Below are 22570 nucleotides of genomic sequence, written 5' to 3'. Positions count from 1 at the left end.
TCTGTTGCTGGATTCAGGTAATGAATATGTTGTACGGTGAATGGAACTACTGTTACAGGGCAGCGAGCATCTTGGTTTTGGAAGGAAGTCATGTCACTGGAGACTGAGCATTTTTTTTGCAAAGTGGTGAGAATCTGCAGAAGAAGACAATCAGAGTTGATGTTAGACAATTGAGATGCCAAGCTGAAGAGATTGGTATGCGTCCTACAGCAGAGACGGCTAGGTTTTCGCAAGAGGCTATCCAAGGTTTGAAGCTGGGATGGTCTGGGCCTGGGTTTCTGACTCTCACTACAGTGTTAATTTTGGCCATTTGTTGGTTATCTGATTTCTTCTGGTTTAGCCCTGGATTGGGCTCAACTATCAGCCCAGTCGGGAGACATGGTCCTTTGTGCGGGAGATAAGTTAGAGTTAAATGGTCCTCCAATTCAGGTCCAAAATTCTAACCTATGTAACCAAGGTACTCTGCCCTATCTTAAGTTGAGGAAGGGTTCTCCAAAGCAGTCCAGTCCATCTTGGGCTTGGCAAGATTGTCCTGTCAACAATCAGGCCCAAAGCTCTCGTTAGAATTTTTTTTGGCAGCTGCCTATGGACTCATATCCTTCTCTGAAGCAGGCTCAATTCCCATCTTCTGTTTTGCAGTTAAGAGTTTTGCAGTTAGAGAAATAGCAGTTGGCTACTTCCTCTTCACAGGGAAGAGATATCAATCCAGCTAGTCTTTGAGGACAGGAGTCGAAAAATAATCAAACAATTCGGGGAATATGGTTGATGTTTCTGTATCTTTAGTGACTTAGGGATGGCTGTTGAAAAGGCAGGATTTTATGAAGGACCAAGAAGCTTGTCTGGATGAAATTCAGGGGAAAATTGATGTTTTAGGGGAGAAATCTTTTTATAGGAAACCAAAACTGGTAAGTCCAGGGCCCAAGAGGTTTATGCCACTGGAAGGTGGTGCAATTGGGCGTTGAAATGACAAAAAATCTGAAAAAATAAAATAAAATTCAAGGGTATTCTGGTGGGATAGGTCAAAAGATTTTGAGAGATACAATAGGAAATTTATGGGGAAGATCCAAATGCGCGGAAGGGTGCTAGTGCTACAAGTAAGAAGGTTAGCAAAGGTAGGGAGAATAAATGGGGCATCTCCCGGATAATGACAATGAAGTCGTTAGTCGTTAGTGAGTTTGATTATGATGGGATTATGGGATGTTGTTTTTGGATGAGATTCAAGAACAATTTGGATATGGTTCTGACTCATCTAATATACTTGCTGATATATGTGCCGCCATCTCTGATGGAAGTATTGAAGGGGATTTCTATTTTTGAGAAGGATGGAATGGATAAAAACCAAGATTGTAAGGGTGAAATTCTGCCTGTCCTGTGAAGGAGGTTTTGGGGGAGGATTTAGGAGCTCAAAGATTGATGGATAAGATGGGTTTATGGGTGTTTGATCCTATTGAGGAAACAAAGTTCGACTCAATGGTGGTAAAGGTAAGGCAAAGAAGGGCCAGAGGGAACTAGCAAATTTTAAGTGCTTGATGAAATACAATGGAAAGGGTTTAAAGAGGGGTTTTCTTGGTTAACTCTTGTCAGATTTTTACTTTTCTTTCTCTTTATTTTTCGTTTTAATTTTTTGGATTACTTCCTGTCCTCACTTAGGTTGTAATTCTCTTATTTCTTAATTAATACATCTTCTTTTCATATTAATAAAAAAATCATTGAAAGAGTTCTCCAACTTATGTTCATAGCGAACAAACACTTTGTTGCCATGTTCACTTGTGACTCCATTTCTTTTGAGTCTCCATTTTTCTCTCCTCTCCCATTTCTTTGCCCCTAGCTTATGTCTTAGTGCAAGCAAGCCTTTTTCAGATACAATGCTGTTTCCTTTCCTAATAATTTTTTTTTTGTGTGTCCTTTATGTTGTACATAATTAATCTAACAATTATGATTAATTATATGAAAACATTTCTCCAAACACTCATTAATTACTTGGCAGTAATATGAACTATCCACATGGATCCAAGTTGGTCACTCAATATTTATTAATTATTGAACTGTTAATCGACTAAAATTAATTATTTATTAGCTTCTATAGGGTCAACTGTAATATGTTCTTTAGATATGATTTCACAGCTGGAACTTGGGAAACCAGAGGAAAAACAGAAACCAAAGAAGCATGTGAATGGGATATTTTGGATCCTGCTTCTTAATCTTGGTATATATGTGGCAGATCACTTGTTTCAGGTACCAAACTATTTTGCCTTGTTTTCAGATGGTTCAACAGATAAAGAAAAAAATATTTCTGACAAAAAAGAAGAGAAGGAAACAAAGAAAACTTTTTGGGTTTACTATTTCTTTTGTGGGGTTTGGGGGGGTGGGGTCCCTTATATCAAATCAATCAATGAGCGTCTTGGTGGAATTTATTATGATGAGAAATAGATTAGGCCTGGGGAGCTGATACCCAAAACAAGAAGGAGAATGTCTTCACTAGATAGAGAAAGAGTCTGGTTTAAAATCCACCCCAAGATTTTTTATAATTTTTTTTTGAGGCCGTCAAACTGACTCTGTATTTTATGCTTTGGTTTTTTATTCACAGTTTCGGGGCATCAAAATCCTATATTTGTATCATAATTGGCCTGCATGGTACCAATTTGTGACAGCAACATTCTGCCATGCTAATTGGTGAGGAACGGCAGCTGAGTACTGTTTAAAGCTTGCACATGGAATTTCACTTCAGATATGAATATGTAATAGTTTATGGGTTAAGGAGTCACTTTATCCACTTACGTTATTGATTAGCATTTTATTTTCTTGCCGTATATCCTTTACAGGAACCATCTTTCCAGCAATCTTTTCTTCTTGTATATATTTGGTAAGGGATCCAATTTAGAGCTTATTTATTGACAAGATTTCATCTGATATAAATAGATCTTAAACTTAATTGTATCCTTCTCTGTTTTTCTTAGGAAAGCTTGTTGAAGAGGAGGAAGGAAACTTTGCTTTGTGGATTTCTTATATTCTAACAGGCGCTGGAGCAAACCTTGTTTCATGGCTGGTCCTACCAAGAAATGCTGTTTCTGTTGGAGCCTCTGGCGCCGTTTTTGGATTGTTTGCAGTTAGTGTCCTTGTTAAGGTAATATAATTGTACAATACAGTTACCAAATAACACTTTCACCCTAGCAGACTGCAAATTGGTATGAACACTCCAAAACATTGTATATTTTCGTTCCAAGATGCTGAATCTGGCAACCCAAAGTGTCAATTCAATATTTTTTCACATGACATGCATTTTTTAGTAGAAGCAGTGAATTTTTGCATTATAATTCTATTTTTAGTCATTATTGATCTATTCACAAAAGAAAATCTCTTCTTGACATGGAAGCAAGTCAACATTATCTTTGAAAGACACAAATGCCTACACATATTTCACCAATATATCTATATGATTATACCTATGATGTACAACATTTTAGAGCATGTGTTGCACTGCAAAGCTCATTCCCAGTACTGCAAATCCCATTTCCATTCCACAAAAGAAAACATTTGGCTCTTGGTAACATTATGTAACTTATAAACCTCATTGTGAATCCAATCTGCACTAACTATTCCAACCCTTTTGACATATTCAGATGTCTTGGGACTGGAGGAAGATTCTTGAAGTGCTTATATTAGGCCAATTTGTTATAGAGAAGGTACGCAAGTCAAGATTTCTCATAATTAAGCTACATTCTGACTCATGAGACAAAAGCAAAAGCATGTGGCTGTTTTTTCTTTACCCTGCAGATGCTTGCTTGGCAACATTGCTACTGTATGTCAGCTTTATTACAATTTATGGGCATCTTTGTTGGAAAACAAGGCCATGAGCCTTCTTACTTTGTTGCATCTTGCATGAGATAATTCATTGTTGAATTCTGTCCTAGTCACAAAATATTTGTGTATCTTGTTACAATCATTCTCAACTTTATTTTGATTAACATAGATTTCCAATTTAGCTCAATAAGATCTTCAGATGTTTGTGGCATGTGTATCTATGTGAATATAGGTGTACTCGTGTTTTTTCACCCCTCCCTCATCTGATGCAGGACCAATTGAAAAAAGAGAAAACAACAGGAAAATAAAAGAAAATAAAGAGAAATTAAATGAGAAAATGAATAAAAAATTAAAGGGAAAAGGGAAAGTGAGGTAAAAACACAATTAGGGTTCTTAATTTCAATGACACAAGCCATCCCAACTTTTACATGAGGGAACTTTTGTATGAGCTTTTCTCCCAAAAACTAAATCAGGAAACAATATAAAATACCTAAAAACTCAGTACAAAATAGATCCAACAACAAAATCCTAGATTGCACTTACGCCTATGATAAACACAAAAATTTTGTTGAGGATGTTCTCGTCATTTCCTTTAGGATGAGGAAAACTTGCCTTTGATGAGGAAAGGCAGATCTATTGTTCCAAGATATTTGGATCAACTCATCCATAGTCAAAAGTAGGGCGATCAATCAATTTCTAGTTAGGTTCTCTATTCCAAAACTGAGTTCTTAAATGATATCCAAAACTCTATTGAAATGAACTCTCCCACAATGAACCTCTTTGCTGAAAAGCTCCACTGATCCTAAACTCCACTTCCTTCTACTTTGGGATATGCCTGCAATATCCTTCACTAGAGATCTGTTGAACAGAGAGGAATAATAGAAAGAAAAAATGGGCAGAGAAATAGAAAGAAAAGAAAGGAAGGAGTTAGAGAGAGAGAGAACAGAGGAGAAAGAAGAATATACGAGGTGGAAACACACATAACTTCTCAATCTCAAATTCAAAAATTGCCTTTACATAAATACACACTAATTTATATGAAAGATTGAAATATAAGAAATTTACAAATAAAACTTGAAGGACATGTCTATTGAAAAACCAACCCCACATACACATATGCCTAACTAATAGTTGAACTAAACTTAGCAATCCTTTGACCCCCTTCTTTGAGGTCAGCCTCCAAATCAGGTCAAAATGATCCATTCAACAATTGCTTCCCATTATATACCGAGATGATACTCATGTGCTTCCATGCCTTAAGAGTCTACTAGAGTGGCTACTATACACTTTATGAGATTAATACAACCATTGGGATCCTCTTGTTCACACTCCTCATTGGAGTTAGGAAGGTCCAAGGGCTTATATATGTAATTATTGCCATTGTTTTAGAATTCCTGATCTTCAAGCTCCACGGTTAGGGTATAGTGATTAGTGAGGGTATTGTGCAGCTGTGTACTTTAGCATGACAATGATGACAATGGATGGATTAATTGGCAGATAAATGATAGGAGCTGGTCTTATTTCCATAGAAGTGGAGGGGCGGTGGTGTCAAAATATTGTGTGAATGGCCGAATGATTTGGCCTTGAGTTCTGTATATTATATATAGACTTTACAAGAATGCTGTACATGGAAAGTAAATAAGTTCTAGCATGATTCTAGCCCTATACATGTAACTATAATCTATGCTAATTGGACAAAATAAGGAAATAATTGTGGGCTGAAGTAAGGAAAGAAATCTTTTGCTTTGCTGTTTGCTGTTCCGTTGACAGCCCCCCTCAAATTGATGCGGGTTGATAAAAAAGCATCAATTTGCTACTTAGGAAGCAATGTCGATGACGAGTGAGAGCCTTGGTGAAGATATCCACAATTTGTAATTTAGTGGAAATATGTGAAAGAGTGATAACACAAGCTTCAAATGTTTCACGGATAGAGTGACAATCGACTTCAATATGCTTCGTGTGCTCATGATAGACAGGATTGGCCGTGATCTGCTTAGCACTCGTATTATCGGCATGTAGAGGTGTAGGATCGGCCTCAAAAAAATCTAGCTTAGCAAGCAAACCTTGAAGCCAAATAATTTCAGAACAAGCAAGAGACATCTCTCGGTATTCAGATTCCGTCGATGACTTAAAAACTCTATCTTACTTCTTACTCTTCCAAGAGATCAATGCATCACCTAAGAACACACACCAACCAATGATGGAGCGACGTTTATCTGCACAACTAGCCCAATCAACATCACTATAAACAGCAAGGTGAGTAGAATTGCCTGCAGGGAAGAATAAACCACAGGCAGAAGTGCCTTGAACATAGTGTATGATCCAATGGACAACAGCCAAATGAAGATGACGAGGAGTCTGAAGAAACTGGCTGACTTACTGTATAGCAAAAGAATATCTAGTCTAGTAATGGTGAGATATACAGGACTACCCACCAACTTCCAGTATAAACTGGGATCAGCAAGTAAGTCACCCTCCTCCTTGCGAAGCTTGACATTTAATTCCATGGGAGTATCAACAAAAGTGCCCTTCTGAAGGCCAGCTGTGGCCACCAAGTCACTCAGCCATAAAAATACCGAAAGAACAGAGAACAAGAAAATTCCAGAAGAGAGAAAAAAAAAAAAACCACAACAGCCACAAAAACGAGAGACGCCTTCGAAACCGAAAAGACAAAAAATCGAAGGGGAAAAAAAACTTAGCAATCGGCTGGCTCTGATACCATGTCAAAGTATTGTGTGAATGGCCGAATGATTTGGCCTTGAGTTCTGTATATTATATATAGACTTTAAAAGAATGCTATACATGGAAAGTAAATAAGTTCTAGCATGATTCTAGCTCTATACATGTAAACTATAATCTATGCTAATAGTACAAAATAATGAATTGAGAAATAAGGAAATAATTAAGGGCTAAAGTAAGGAAAGAAATCTTTTGCTTTGCTGTTTGCTTTTCCGTTGACAGGTGGTGGATACTTCAACTACCTACTCAAGCAGATAGAACGGGGTTATAAGAGTTCCTAGATGCAACAAGAACAAACGAAGTTTGTGAACCCCTTCTTGTCCTATCAAAATACACTCCAATTCTCTCACAAGTATACTAAAAACATGCATGAGCCCACAACAAAGAATTTTTGAAACCATCTTGTTGAACATAGGTAGTCTTCAAAAAGTGGCGAGTCTAGGACCTTTGATTAGTAGTGACTGTCCTATGCATGGTCCATTTCTTGAACTCCCTTTTTTCTTTTTCTAAATAGTGGCAACTTGAGTAGGTTCATTTAAAATAAAATAATAATATTAAATAAATAAACATTGCTTACACGCAGACACTGCAACATCGTCATAGGCATATTCATCACCTATTGGCTTGTCTATAAAATCAAAAACTCTAAGTTCACTAACCTTGAGAGGACCCATTACTATTTTCATGATTTGCAATGTAGATCTGCCATTACTTGGTCCTTCTCCCAAGGTTGCTACGGTTAGAATCCTAAGGACGTGGAAGATTCAATTGTTGTTGAATTGCCCCGTGTCATGAGCCAAGCTTGTTCAGGGCATTATGCTTGTCTATGACCACTTATCTTGTGTGCATAGGATGGGTTACCATCATATAAATAGTAGTATAGGTTTTATGCTTTGTGTAGGTGTAATAATTAGTGTAAAAGGGGAGCATAACTCCTCGAACAATTTGATGTTTCTTAGTTCCGAAGCTAAAATAGCATATAAAGCTCTTTAGGAGAGGGTGGGTGTTCATCAGTATTATAAAACTCACTAGTTTTTATAAATGTATTTAGCCTACTTGCCTCCCTCGCTAAACACATGTTGATTAGGAAGGTGTTGTTAATGAATTACATTGCTTCAATGTTTACCACTTGCCATTTGCTTTCATGAATTACTTACTACTTCTGCTTACTTTTTATTCAACTACCGTGGATGCATTTTTGTCGTAAAATGTGGTAATCGTTGGCTGGCTCATTAAGTAAGACTAAGAGTGCTTCTGTTGGCTCCTCATGACCTTCACGGCGTGCGAAATATCCAACTTGTGAAATTTTTTATTAGAGCTTGGTTACTTGCTACGTGAATTCAATTGCCTTTGCTGTGAGATTGTGTTAAGCATTGGTAAAAGACTATGCAACCAATACCGAGAGAACTGAAGCGCTGGAGGTACATGTTGATGCAGCCAACAATGTGACCATAGAGATGGTCAAACTTGCTAAACATGTTGATGCTTTGGAGGGATCATAGAAACATCAATAGAGTTCTATGGTGGAGAAGTCAGAGGACCTCCACCATACGGTAGAAACTTTACAGATTCAAATGGTGGAGCTGATTGTAAAAATAAATCTGATGGTTCTTGCTATGGGAAACTCCAATACTATGGAGTATAGAAGAACCAAGGTGCCAGAACTCAGAATGTTTAGGGGTGCCCATGATGGTAAGGAGTCGAAGAACTTATTAGATATTGAGCAATACTTTTGCGCGATGAGCACCGACTTAGAGTAGGTGAAAGTAACCATGGAAACTGTTATTTGTGACTTTTATACTTTTGTTTTGATAAGCAAAGAAGGAAGGAGGAAAAACATGAAGGGGGCAGCACAACAGGATTTGTCGACGAGGAGCCTATGCTCGTTTACAAGGGAACAACAGAGGTTCGTCGACGAAGGTTCTGAAGCTCGTCGACGAACAATTACCGAGAGTAGAAAACTTTCAGATTTCTGGCATCGTTGACGAGAGCCCTGTATTCGTTGACGAAGGGTCTTCTTGGTCTCGTCGACGAGGCCATGTGTTTGTTGACGAGAGGCGCCTGGGCTGCGGCAATTTTTCTGAATTTTGAATTTTTTGAACGTTGGGTGGTTGGGCAAACGGGGGGAAACTTCCGTGGAACTTCTATATATGTCATATGGGCATATTTTGAGAGTAGAGATGATCATTAGAGAAGTGTATTGAGTACATTTTGATTTCCTTAGTGAAATTTGTGTGCCATTGCTTTCGTGGATGTAGGCTTTGCCGAACCACGTAAATTTTTGTGTTGATCTTGTTCTGATTGTGTGTGTTATTTACGTTTACTTTTTGTTGTTTATTCCGCTGCGTATCTTTATTATACAATCCATATCGCAACAAATTGGTATCAAAGCAAAGTTGTTATGGCATCGGTATCATCTTCTGCAAGATTTGACATTGTCAAATTTGATGGAACTGAAAACTTCGGTTTATGGTAGAGGAGAGTGAAAGATATTCTAGTGTAATAAGGAATGACTAAAGTATTGCTTGATACTCAACCGGAAGAAATGGATGAGACAACATGGGTAGATTTGAAAGAAAACGCAGTGTCGACAATACGCTTGTGTTTGGCCGACGAAGTTCTCTATCAGGTGATGGAGGAGGATTCTCCAACGGCTATCTAGCGAAAGTTAGAAAGTCGGTACATGTCTAAATCCCTCAATAACAAACTTTTTCTTAAGTAGCGTTCATATTGGCTTAAGATGGTAGAAGGATCTAGTCTAGATCAACACATCAATGCGTTTAATCAAATCATAAGTGATCTTATGAGAGTTGATGTGAATTTTGATGATGATGATAAGACTTTGATGCTGTTAAATTCTTTGCCCTCAACTCATACCTATGAAAATCTTGTGACCACTCTTATGTGGGGAAAAGAAACACTTGATTTGGAAAAAGTAACAAGTGCCTTGTTAAATTTTCATCAAAGGTTGAAAATATGTGATGAAGTAGAAGGACCTGTGGTAAAGGGCATTAATGAGCGAGGCAAAGGAAAGTTTAAAAATGGGTCTAATCAGAAATTCCGAAATCAATCCAAGAAGAAGAAAGAAATCCGGTGTTATAAATGCGGTAAAAAGGGGCATGTGAAACCGGAGTGTCCAGATTAGAAGAAGGGAAATGCTAATAAGCATGAGGGGATTTCTAAATCTGTAAATGTTGTTCAAGAAGAGGATTCAATGGATGGTGATGTTCTATCAGTTTCAGCGGAGTCGGATAATCTAACAAACTCTTAGATACTTGACTCGGTATGTTCTTATCACATGACTCCAAACAAGGAGTGGTTCAGCACTTACAGGTTAGTAAATTCTGTATCAGTTCTTATGGGTAATGATACTTCTTGCAAGATCGTTGGCATAGGAAATGTAAAGATAAAGATGTTTAATGGTGCTGTAAGAACATTGTGTAATGTAAAACATATACCTGAGTTGAGAAAAAGTTTGATATCTCTTGTTACTTTGGATTGTAATGACTTTAATTACGAGTCCAAAGGTGGAGTCTTGACGGTATGGAAAGGTAATCTGACTGTGATGAAAGGGCAGAAGCTGGATGGGAATATTTACACGTTGCAGGGAACTACCGTTGCAGGTGGAGTTGCAGTCGTGGATACTGAATCAGATGAGACCGTCTTGTGGCATATGCGTCTTGGGCATATGGGAGAACATGGCATGAAAGAACTGTACAAGAGAAAATTATTGAAAGGTTTAAAATCATGTCAGTTGGAATTTTGCAGATTTTGTATTCTTGGAAAACAGAACAAGACAAAATTCAGTTCAGCTACTCACAAGACGAAAGGAATTCTTGACTATGTACATTCAGATGTTTGGTGCCTAGTAAGAGTTGCATCAAAGGGTGGACATGTGTACTATGTGAGTTTCATTGATGATTACTCACGAAAAGTTTGGATTTACTTCATGCGTCACAAATCTAGTACGTTTGCCAAATTTAAGATTTGGAAGGCTGAAGTGGAAAACCTGACAGGGAGGAGAATTAAATATTTAAGGTCGGATAATGGGACCGAGTACGCTGATTCTCGGTTTATGGAGTTTTGCGTAGAGCAGTGCATTAAGAGATATTTTACAGTTCGCCGGACACCTCAGCAAAATAGTGTGGCAGAACGGATGAATTGGACTCTTGTTGATAGTGCTCGGTGTCTCAGATTGAATGCACGACTACCGAAGAACTTCTGGGCCAAGGCAGTTAGTATGGCTTGTTTTCTGGTTAACCGATCACTAAGGGCATTACTAGTGGGTAAAGTGGCGGAAGAGGTTTGGACAGGAAATGCAATAGACTACTCCGAATTGAAGGTATTCGGGTGTCCAGCCTATGTGCACGTGTCTAGTGAAGAGAGGTCTAAACTTGACCCGAAATCTCGTCATTGCATCTTCTTGGGATATCCAGAGGGTATGAAGGGGTATAAGCTGTGGGATCTAGTGGCAAACAAGGTGATTATCAGTAGAGATGTAGTCTTTGATGAAAAGGCTATGGCGAAGCATACTCAAGAGTTTGATGAACAGAAACAAGAGTCAGAAAGTTGGGGCAGTGATGAACATGTTGTGCAGGTGGAGTTGGAAGCTCAGAGCAACGAAAATGATCATGGTCCCATGGTTGCAGGGAGCTCTAGCTCGGGAAACTAGCAAGTCGATGATATTCCTATATAGAGATTCAGATGCACTATCAGGCCTCCATCAAGGTATGGTTTTGATGAGTTAGTATCTTATGCTTTCCTTACTTGTTGCAACAATTCAACTTCTTTTTGAGAGGCAGTGCATGGCCAGGAGAAAGTTAGGTGGATGGGAGCGATGATTGAAGAGATGGAATCATTACATAAGAACCTAACTTGGGATTTAGTGGAGATTTCAGATGGGAAGAGACCGATAGGTTGCAAATGGGTGTATAGTAAGAAGGAGGCAATTTCAGAAAGGGAAGGAGAGAAATTCAAGTCACGGTTGGTGGCAAAAGGATACTCACAAAAGAAGGGGATAGATTATGATGAGATCTTTTCTCCAGTGATTCGACATACTTCTATCAGAGTTGTGTTGGGGTTGGTAGCTTATTACGATCTTCATTTGGAACAAATGAATGTGAAGACAACGTTTTTTCACGGTGACTTAGAAGAACAAATCTACATGGTACAGCCAGAGGAATTCATTGAACTAGGAAAAGAAAATTTTGTTTGCTGGTTGAAGAAATCTCTTTATGGGCTGAAACAGTTTCCAAGGCAATGGTATAAAAAGTTTGATTCATACATGATGAAGATTGGTTACAAACGGTGTGAGTATGATTGCTGCGTTTATGTGAATAAACTTGAGGATGATTCTCTTGCTTTCTTGTTATTGTACGTCGATGACATGTTGATAGCTGCAAGAGATTTAACTGAGGTGAATTAGTTAAAGGACCTGTTGCATAAGGAATTTGACATGAAGGATCTTGGTTCAGCCAAGAAAATACTTGGGATGGAGATTCGCCGAGATAGGACTGTAGAGAGATTATGGCTATCTCAAGGCAGTTATGTTCAGAAGGTGTTAGAGAGGTTTAGCATGGCTGATGCAAGACCGGTGTATATACCTCTAGCGAATCATTTCAAGTTGTCTACTACAGATTGCCCAAGTTCGGATGAAAAAATTCGAGACATGTCAAAGGTCCCCTATGCTAGTGCTGTGGGGAGTTTAATGTATGTCATGGTATGTACGAGACCAGATTTGGCACATGCGGTAAGCGTGGTGAGCAAGTTCCTCTCTAATCCAGGAAGGTAGCATTGGGAAGCCGTCAAATGGATACTTAGATACTTGTGGGGTACATCGGGGATATGGCATCATGTTCAGCAAGCAACAGGGTTGTCCTTCAGTTATGGGGTTTGTTTATGCAGATTATGCTGGAGATATGGATGACAGAAGGTCTACAACAGGATATGTGTTTACCCTTGTAGGAGGACTGGTATGTTGGAGATCCATGGTACAATCTCTGGTTGCATTGTCCACGACTGAGACGGAGTATATGGCAGTTGCTGAAGCTGCAAATGAAGCCTTATGGCTTACTGGTTTAGTCAGAGAGCTGGGGTTACAGCAAGATGGTGTGGTGCTGTATTATGATAGTCAGAGTGTCTTTACTTGGCGAAAAATCAGGTATACCATGCTAGGACCAAGCACATCGATGTGAGGTTCCACAGGGTTCGGGAATTGATTGCTTCGGGTGAACTTGTGTTGGAGAAAGTTCACATATCTGATAATGCAGTAGGTATTCTGACCAAATCAGTTACTTCAGAGAAGTTCAAGCATTGCTTGGACTTACTCCATGTCTCCAAGTGATAGAAGGGAGATATACCTAACCAAGCGTTTTTAAAGTTCAAAGTGAGGCAGTTCATGTTTTTTTGAGATTCTCCTAAGGGGCGTATAATCGCCAAGGTGGAGATTGCTATTTGTGGCTCTTATACTTCTGTTCTGATAAGCAAAGAAGGAAGGAGGAAAAACATGAAGGGGGCGGCACAGCAGGATTCATCGACGAGGAGCCTATGCTCGTCAACGAGGGAACAGCAAAGGTTCGTCGACGAAGGTTCTAGAGCTCATCGACAAACAATTACCGAGAATAGAAAACTTTCAAATTTCTGGCATCGTCGATGAGAGCCCTATATTCGTCGACGAAGGGTCTTCTTGGTCTCGTCGAAGAGGCCCTATGTTCGTCTACGAGAGGCGCTTGGGCTGCGGCAGTTTTTTTTGAATTTTGAATTTTTTGAACGTTGGGTGGTTGGGCAAACGGGGGGAACCTCTGTGGAACTTCTATATATGTCATCTGGGCATATTTTGAGAGTAGAGATGATCATTAGAGAAGTGTATTGTGTACATTTTGATTTTCTTAGTGAAATTTGTGTGCCATTGCTTCCGTGGATGTAGGCTTTGCCGAACCACGTAAATCTTTGCGTTGATCTTGTTTTGATCGTGTGTGTTATTTATATTTACTTTTTGTTGTTTATTCCGTTGTGTATCTTCATTATACGATCCATAGCACAATAGAAACAATGTTTTTGGGTGGCGACGCTAAGTTGTGGTGGTGTACAAAATACGACGAAATTGAGAATGGACGTTTTGTAGTTGATTGTTGGGTGGACTTGAAGATAGAGCTCTAGGCTCAATTCATTTTTGAGAATGTTGAATGCGATGCTTGACGTAAACTAAGATACTTTAAGCACAATGGTTCAATTAGGGAGTATGTGAAACAATTTTCTGCTTTGATTTTGGATATACTAGACATGTCAAAGAAAGACAAGTTGTTCTATTTTCTTAAGAGGTTGAAATCGTGGGCTAGGATAGAACTTTTTTGGCAAAGAGTTCAAGACTTGCCTTTTACACAAGTTGTCGTGGAATGCTTGACTAACTTTGTTGGAAAGAGTTCCACAACATCCAAAGAGAGTGGCATGGGTGGAAATAGCGAAAAGTCTCTTAAGAAGTGCAAACCCAAAAGTGGAGAAGTTGACTCCAATGCATCAACTTTGAAAGAAGTTTTGTTATCTCAATCATTCGACACATTCAATGGTAGGGGTAAGGTGGCATACTTTATATGTTAAGGCTCTTGCAGGGTTGCCAAGTGCCCTCACAAGTCATCACTCAATCCCTTGCAAGCTTCCATTGTGGAGGGGGCACTACAAAATAAGGATGAGGAGGAAACTCTGAGGATGCGTGTAATGTGATTAGTTAATGCGTTGGAGAGGCAGATGAAAAAGAAAAGTTACCTTGGCTAAAGGGTTAATGTTTATGGATCTACGAATTAATAAGAAGTGCGCACGTGCTATATCGGGGCCCCATAGTTTTGTTTCACAAGAAGAAGCATAGAGACTCAACTTATCCTTAAAGAAGGATTGAGGACACATGAAAGCAGTTAACTCCACAACTTAGCCTACTTTAACCATAGCCAAGAGAATGTGAAGCTTTGACATTGGGTGGGACATGTAAATTTCACGGCCATGTTGATTGCCAAGTGATTCTTGGGATGGAATTCTTGAGGGAGACTAAGGTGGTACCGATGTTGTTTTCTAATTCCCTTTGTTTGATGGGAGACCACCCTTGCATGGTGCAAGTTGTTGCGAGAAAAAAGAGATGATGAAAAGTTCCTTTCTGCCATGCAACTCAAGAAAGGATTTAAGATGATTAAGGAGGGATGAGCAGACATATCTTGCCACACTAGTGGTAGATGAAGAAGTAGGCCAAGGGCATGTGCCTACTACCATGCTTGCTGTGTTGGATGAGTATAAAATTATCATGCTAGACAAGTCACCTCATAGCTTCCCTCCATGAGCATATGAAATTGGGTTGTTACTAAGAGTGAAGCTACTTGCAAAAGGGTTATATCGTATGGTGTCTCTAGAGTTTGCTAAGTTAAGGAAACAACTTGATGAACTGTTGGAAGCGGGTTATATATGTCCTTCCAAAGCATCATTGAAAGTATTGGTGTTGTTTTAGAGGAAACATGATGGGAGCACGCGAGTGTGTGTGGACTACTGTGAGCTTAACAAGGTGACTGTGTGCAACAAGTACCCTATTCCACTAATTGTTGATTTATTTGATTAGTTAACTCATGCAAATTACTTCACCAAACTTGACCTGCAATCAGGCTACCATCAGGTGAGGAAAGCAGATGGGGATGTATCAAAGATGACTTGTGTGACACGTATGGGGCATATGAATTCGTGGTGATGTTATTCAGTTGATTAATGCGCCAACTACATTTTTCACCTTGAAGAACTGTGTATCTCTTGAGTACCTTGACAAGTTTGTTGTAGTACATGTGGGTAACATTGTTGTCGATAGTTCCACTTTGGAGAAACATAAAAAGCATCTATGAAAGGTGTTTGAAGGTTGAAGGGGAAAAGTCTTTATGTGGAGAAAGATAAATGCTCTTTTGCTCAGCGGAGCATCAAATTCCTTGGTCATGTGATTGAGCAAGGTCAAATTTAGATGGATGTAGAGAAGGTGAGAGCTATTCAAGATTAGAAGATCCATACGACAATGAAGAGTTGTATTCCTTTCTTGGACTTGCTAACCATTATAGAAAGTTTGTGGAGGGGTATTCCAGGTGAATTGCTTCTTTGACAGAATTGTTGAAGAAGGATTATGGGAGGAACTAGACAAAGAAGTGCCAAGGGGTCTTTGACAACTTGAAGGATTCCATCATGAGATGTTTAGTACTTGCTTTTTCTAACATCATTAAACCCTTCAAGTTACAGACAGATGCATCATACTATGCTGCCAGGGGATTCATGTTATAAGATGGGGATCCTATTGTATATGAGAATCGTAAGCTTAGTAAAGGTAAATAGAAGTACTTTACTCAAGAGAAGATGTTAGTGGTGATACATTGTCTTGTACGTGGCGGCATTACCTACTTGAGTCGAAGTTTGTGGTGAAAATAGATAACTTGATTGTTAGTCACTTTTTTATGCAACCAAAGTTATCACCCAAGCAGGGTAGTTGTAGTTTGTGGCAAGAAATCTTGACAAAGTTTGATTTCTTATTTGAGCTCAACTTGGGGCGGATGAAACAAGTTGTAGATTCACTAAGTTGGAAGGCCAAGCTTGGGGCCTTACAAATGGTAACACACTTGACAATAAGTAAGATTACCATAACAGTACAAGAGCGCATTAAAGAGAATTTTGGCAAAGATCCAATTGCCCAAAACCTTACAAAGTTAGTGGATGTGGGCAAAGTGCACCCAGTTTTGGCTAGAACACGGATTGCTGATGACACATGGTCATCGTCTCTTTGTGCCTTGAGGTTTTGGGCAACTGGATCTTTGGCAAGGTTCTCCTTAATGTGTTCTCATATTTTGTGGTAATCTTACTTATTGTGAAGTGTGTTACCATGTGTAAAGCTGTAAGTTTGGCCTTCCTGCTTAGTGCATCTGCAACTTGGTTTATCTGCCTTGCCTTGTGCTCAAATAAGAGATCAAACTCCGCTAGGAATTCTTGCTAACAACCCTACTTGGGTGATAACTTTGGTTGTGAAAAGAAGTGACTGATAGTCAAGTTTTCTAGTTTTTACCACAAACTTTGACTAAGTAGGAAATGCTGCCACACACGAAAGATATCACCACTAGCATCTCTTTCTTTTGAATTGTGTACCTTCGTTCGGTTTCATTAAGCTTATAGCTCTCGTATGCATGAGGATGCCCATTTTGTAACAAAATTTCCCCAAAGCCATAGTCTAATGCATCTATCTATACCTCGAAGGGTTTCATGATGGCCGGAAGAGCAAGTACCTGATCTCTCATCATGGCATCCTTCAAGTTGTTAAAGGCTCTCTAGCACTACTTTGTCCAATTCCACCCATGACCCTTCTTCCGAAATTTTGCCACGGAGTAGTTCTTCTCAAGAACCTCTTCGCGAACTTTCTGTATTGAAAAGTCAAAGAAAGCAACGCAGCTCGTTCACTGTCATTGGGATCTTCTATAGTCTCAAATAGCTCTTAACTTCTCCATATTCATCCGAATATGTCCTTGCTTGATCACGTGACAAGGAATTTGATGCTCCGTTGAGCGAAAAAAAAACACCTCTCTTCACATATAGACTATTCTCCTTCAATTTGATGCTCCACTGAACCAAAAAAACACCACTCTAATTTCTTTAGAGTGGAATTGTAGACAATAATGTCATTTAAGTATACCTCGACAAACTTGTGGAGGTATTTATGAAATACTAGGTTCATCAAGATGCAGAATGTCATCAGCGCATTCGTCAACCTGAATGGCATCACCTAAAATTCATGTCCTATACCTTGTCACACAAGTTATCTTCGGTACATCCCCATGTGCTATTCTCACCTAATAGTAGCCTAACTGCAAGTTAAGTATGGTGAAATATTTATTATAACGTAGCTGATAAAGTAAATCAACAATTAGCTGAATAAGGTACTTGTTGTGCGTAGCCACCTTGTTGAGGGTGTCGTAATCCACACACATCCGCATGCTCCCACCATGATTCCTCTAAAAGAACACTGGTACTCCGAATGGTGCTTTGGAAGGACTTATATAGCCCGCTTCCAATAGTTTATCAAGTTATTTCCTTAACTCTATTAATTTTGGAGGCACCATCCGATTGGCCTTCAACAAATGATTTCACTCATAACAACTCAATTTTATGCTCCACACCCCATCGTGGAGGCTAATTGTGAGGTAGCTTGTTTGGGATCACAACTTTGTACTCATCCAACATGATGGTAGTAGGCATTGCTTTTGCTCTATGTCTTCATCTACCACCAACGTGGCAAGATATGTCTATTCACCCTTCAATCCTTTCTTGAGCTACATAGTAGAAAGGAACTTCTCATCGTTTCCTTTCTTCACAACGGTTTGTGCTATGCAAGAGATGCCTCCCATTAGACGAAGGTAATTGGCAAACGACATTGGTACCGCCGTAGTCTCCCTCAAGAATTCCATTCCAATAATCACTTGGAAATCATCCAATGACACAAATATGAAATTTATATGTCTTGCCTACTGTTCAAGCTTTACAGTCACTTGCTTGGTTAATCCCACAGTAAGCTAAGCTACAAAGTTAACCAAATTTATGCATCTTGAATCCTTCTCAAAGGTCAATTTCAATCTATACGCCTCTTCCTGTGAAACAAAATTTTGAGTAGCCTCAGTGTCAACTATAGCATGGGTGCTTGTCCCATTGATTCATTAGTCTACAAACATTAACCCTTTAGATTGGGTAACTTCTACCTCTTTTGCCTACCTCTCCAACACATTAACAAACCTGCATTGCACTCATCCTCAGGGTGCCCCCTATGCAATGGAAGCTTGTTAGGCAATGAGAAATGACTTGTGAGGGCACTTAGCAACTCTGTAAGGGCCTCAACATAAGAAGCATGTCATCTTACCCTTACCATTGAGTGTATTTAATTATCATGATGATGAAGCTTCTTTTGGGTTTGCCCTTGAAAGAATTTTCGTTGTTTCCATGCTCGCCACTCTCTGTGGATGTTGTGGAACTCTCTCTAGCATTGTCAGTAAAGTGCTTTGCAATAGCCTATGCAGGGTAAGCAAGTCTAAAACTCTTTTTTGATGAAGTTATGTCCTTCCCCACTGTTTTAACTCAAGAAACTAGAACAACTTGTTTTTATTTTAACATGCCCCGAATATCCAACATCAAAGAAAAAAACTTCACATACTCCTTGATTGAACCATTGAGTTTAAGGATTCTTAGTTTATGTCAACCATTATACTAAACATTCTTAGGAAAGAATTGGACAATTGGGCCTTGAGCTCTGTCTTCAAGTCCACCCAACAAACAACTACACAATGTCCATTCTTAATTTCATCGTACTTGGTACACCACCACAGCTTAGCATCACCAACCAAGTACATTGTTGACGTGGTTGCTTTCACTTATTTTCAGTTTGTCCTCATCGCACCAAAGTATTGTTTCATATCAAATAAAAAATTTTCCAACTCCTTAGCATCATGACACCCCCAATCGTTCTGGGTTTTAGCATCTTTGTTCCTCTATAGTCTATAGTATTAGAGTTCCCCTCAGCAAGAACCATCAAGTTCATCTTTGCAATCTACTCCCTCATCTGAGCGTGTAAATTTTTTACCATCACATGGAGGTCATGGTTTTAAATAGCATCTGCAATCGTTACATAAAGCCATTGCATAACGGTTTTTTGGGTCCCCGATACCATTATGCCCTCATAAATTGGTGGGAAGAAAAATCACACCCATAACGACTGTTGTGGACTTCTTCTATTACATAATGGCTGTTATATTACCGTTACAAGACCCTTATGGCAATTTTTTTTTTTTTTACTTTTTCTTCTCATTTTTATTTTTCCCTTTTCATAACTTGTTCTCAATAAGCTATGTGGAGGGGGGTGGGGGGTTATAATGAGAATTATAATGATACAAACACTATTTTGTTAAAATATTTATTTTGATAATAATTTAATTTTTCTTTTCTATATTTTTCAATTCCAAGCTTCCTTTCTTTCCTAGTTTTTACCTTGTTCAAGTTATTACTTGTTAGTAACTTAGTACATTATTTATTTAATGATAAATTTTTTGATTATATATCATAGTGTTAAAGTGTAGGTTATAGTTGCACAATAGAACTTGTTAGTCTAAAATTATTAGATTTTTATTAATTTAACAAATATAATAGTAGAATTTTTTTTTTTAAATTACTATGTTGTTTATATGTTGTATGTGTCTAATAGATTAGTAATGTGTATAATGAATTATGTCTTATTACTTAATTAATCAAGCATGTGATTAGTGAAAAATTGAAGAAATATATATATATAATTTTTCTATCAATAGTGATTTAAAACAAACGTAAAATTTTCCCCTTACTAAACAATGTTAGTAAGTTGAACTAAAGGATCCAAAATACTACAGAACTCTTTTTAAGAAGAGTTTAGAGCTTAAAACATGCAAATTTACCAATATACATAAGGTTGTGTGTGTGCTTGAAAAAAATTCATGGCCATTACACCCACTGACCATTATGTAACATCCGCTACTCCTGCGCCCCACTACACTCGTGATTGTTGCGTTACGCTACTTGCAACCACTATTTAATACCATCGTGGAAGTCCTCTGGCATCTCCACCATAGAACTCTATTGATGTTTTTGTGATCCCTCCAAAGCATCAACACATTCAACATGTTTGACCATTTCCATGGCCACATTGTTGGTTGTATTAGCTTGCGCCTTTAGCGCTTCAATTCTCTTGATATTGGTTGGCATGTTCTCTTACCAATGCTTAACACAATTCAACAATAAAGGCAACTGAATGCACATAGCAAGTAACCAAGCTCTAGTACCAACTGAAGGGCCAAATATTTCATACCTTGTGAAGGGCCATACAACACTAGCTAAGTCACTTTTGCTTAACTAGTCAGTCAAAGATTACTGTGGTTTATCGTAGAAACACATTCACAGCAATTGAATGAAAAGTAAGCGGAAGCAGTAAGCAATTCACAAAAGCAAATTGCAAACAAGCCATAAATATTGAAGCAACATAATTCATTAACAACACCTTTGTAAGCAATGTGCATTTGGCGAGGGGGGCAAGTAGGCTAAACATGGTTGACAGATGCTAGTGAGCTTTACAAGACTAACGAACACTTACCCTCCCCTATAAAGAGCTTTATATACTATTTTAGCTCTGACACTAGGAAACATCAAATTGTCTGAGGAGTCGTACACCCCTTTACACTTTAAGTCTCTTACCTACTCAAAACATAAAACCTATACTACTATTTACATGATGGTAACCCATACCATGCACACAAGTGGTCAGAGCCAGGAGTAATACCTTGAACAAGTTTGGCTCGTGACAACAGGGGCTGTTTTCAGAATGTTTGGGTTCGAGATCAAGATGATAGATGGATGGCCGAGTAGGGGAAGGATATGGGTGAGGATAGCAAGGATGCAAGAGGGGTGTATGACTCCTCGAACAATTTGATGCAAGGATTGAATCAAAGCTCTGATACTAATTGATGCAAGACTGATTGGCAAAAGAGAAAATGATGACGGGGAAAAGAGGGAGAGAGGGAGAGAGAGAGAGAGAGAGAGTTAAGGGGAAAAGGGAAAGGTAGGCAAAACACAGTTATGGTTTTCAGTAATGCAAGCTATTCCAAACATTACAAGATGCAGCCTTCATATAGATTTTTCTCCTAAGAACTAAATAAGGAAACAAAATTAGGAAATATTATCATATCCCTGAAAACTAAATATTACAGAATAAAGTCCAACTAATAATCCTAAATTATGCCTGCGCCATTAAGCATGACAAACCTGCTGAGCCTGCTCCCCATCACTCCCAACCCCCAAAAAATTATGAACAGGAAAGGGCTAAACGGTAAAATATATTTTACTATGGCTTTGGTATGCATGTCTGAAACATGTCACGGAGTTTAAGATAGATAATGTCGTTGATTTATAACATAGGGTATACATCACCTTTGATCAGCTGGCTTTAGTTTCATCATTTTTGACACTAATGCATGAATTGCTCAGAGGGACAAGAGTTAGGCCGCCAGCTTCTAAAAGCATGCCATTTTGAACATTACCGACTACCAGCTCAGTCTGTTGACTATGCAGATTTTATTTTATTTTTCCTGTATAAGTGAACACAGGGTTGCTTTGAACATATGATTGAACCAGTGCTGATTGCTTTCTCATGGTCATCTTGAGCTCATTAGGTGATGGAAGCAGCCCAAGCATCAACTGGATTGTCAGCCCCTTTTGCCTTGCAGAGTGTAAATCACATTGCGCATCTCTCTGGAGCTCTTATTGGGGTAGTTTTGGTATGGCTTCTCAGCAGAATTCCTTCTCAACCCTCGGACCAAGAAATCTCAACAATACATAGAAAAACAAAGAAATTTTAGACACATTTAGGTTTATTTATTGAAGCAACGAGTCTATATTGAAGGATCTGCTATTTTATTTGCATGCAATGTGTAACTTGTTCAAATTTCTACCTAATGTGTAAATTGTTCAAATCTTGTATCTCAAGGTATAAGTGGCTCCATAAAATGGCCTACTTAGAGTTTCTGATAAACTTGTAATCAAGTGGAAGTTGCAAAGGCGATGATGAAACAGAGACGAGTTTATGACTTTCATTTGAATTCTTAAGAGGTGGTGATACCCATCTGAAAGGGCGACGAGTGGGTTTTTTTAATCATTCTCTCCCTAAACAAGGTAACTGTAGTCAGTTATGACACCAAGGTAAACATATTTCAGATGATTTCCGAAGGAATTTGCACCTAAATTGCCGGACTGATGCAGAATATCTGCATAAGGTAGCTTCTGAGATGCAATACTAGGGCGGGCCATTTTCTTCCATTTCTGAGATGCAATTCAAGGTAGTTTCCGCTGGTTTGGATTTTATATTTTTTTTCGTTCTTTGTATTCTTGATTTTTAGTAGGCTAGAATGGATTAGGAGTGAAATGGAATAGAAAATTATATGACAAATATATAAGATTATAAAGACAAATC

At 38.6% G+C, this 22570-nt stretch overlaps 1 protein-coding gene across 4 annotated transcripts in view; it reads left to right on the top strand.

The window, feature by feature from the left end:
- Window positions 1-22193, top strand: part of LOC131150901 (rhomboid-like protein 11, chloroplastic) — a 28057-nt gene extending 5864 nt beyond the window's left edge. Inside the window, exons 2-7 of one of the 4 annotated variants that reach the window (XM_058101971.1) lie at window positions 2111-2235; window positions 2588-2673; window positions 2823-2863; window positions 2958-3124; window positions 3621-3683; window positions 21774-22193. In XM_058101971.1, the coding sequence (XP_057957954.1) occupies window positions 2111-2235; window positions 2588-2673; window positions 2823-2863; window positions 2958-3124; window positions 3621-3683; window positions 21774-21959 (668 nt within the window). In that variant the 3' untranslated portion in view covers window positions 21960-22193. Of the gene's footprint in view, window positions 1-2086; window positions 2236-2587; window positions 2674-2822; window positions 2864-2957; window positions 3125-3620; window positions 3684-21773 lie in introns of all 4 variants that reach the window. The other 3 variants (XM_058101970.1, XM_058101972.1, XM_058101974.1) reach the window with 3 other exon arrangements.
- The last annotated feature ends 377 nt before the right edge of the window (window positions 22194-22570 follow it).

The sequence above is a fragment of the Malania oleifera genome, chromosome 3 (genome assembly GCF_029873635.1).
Source record: "Malania oleifera isolate guangnan ecotype guangnan chromosome 3, ASM2987363v1, whole genome shotgun sequence".
Lineage (NCBI taxonomy): Eukaryota > Viridiplantae > Streptophyta > Magnoliopsida > Santalales > Ximeniaceae > Malania > Malania oleifera.
Note: the sequence above shows the minus strand (reverse complement) of the source record. Positions and strands in the feature narration are given on the sequence as shown.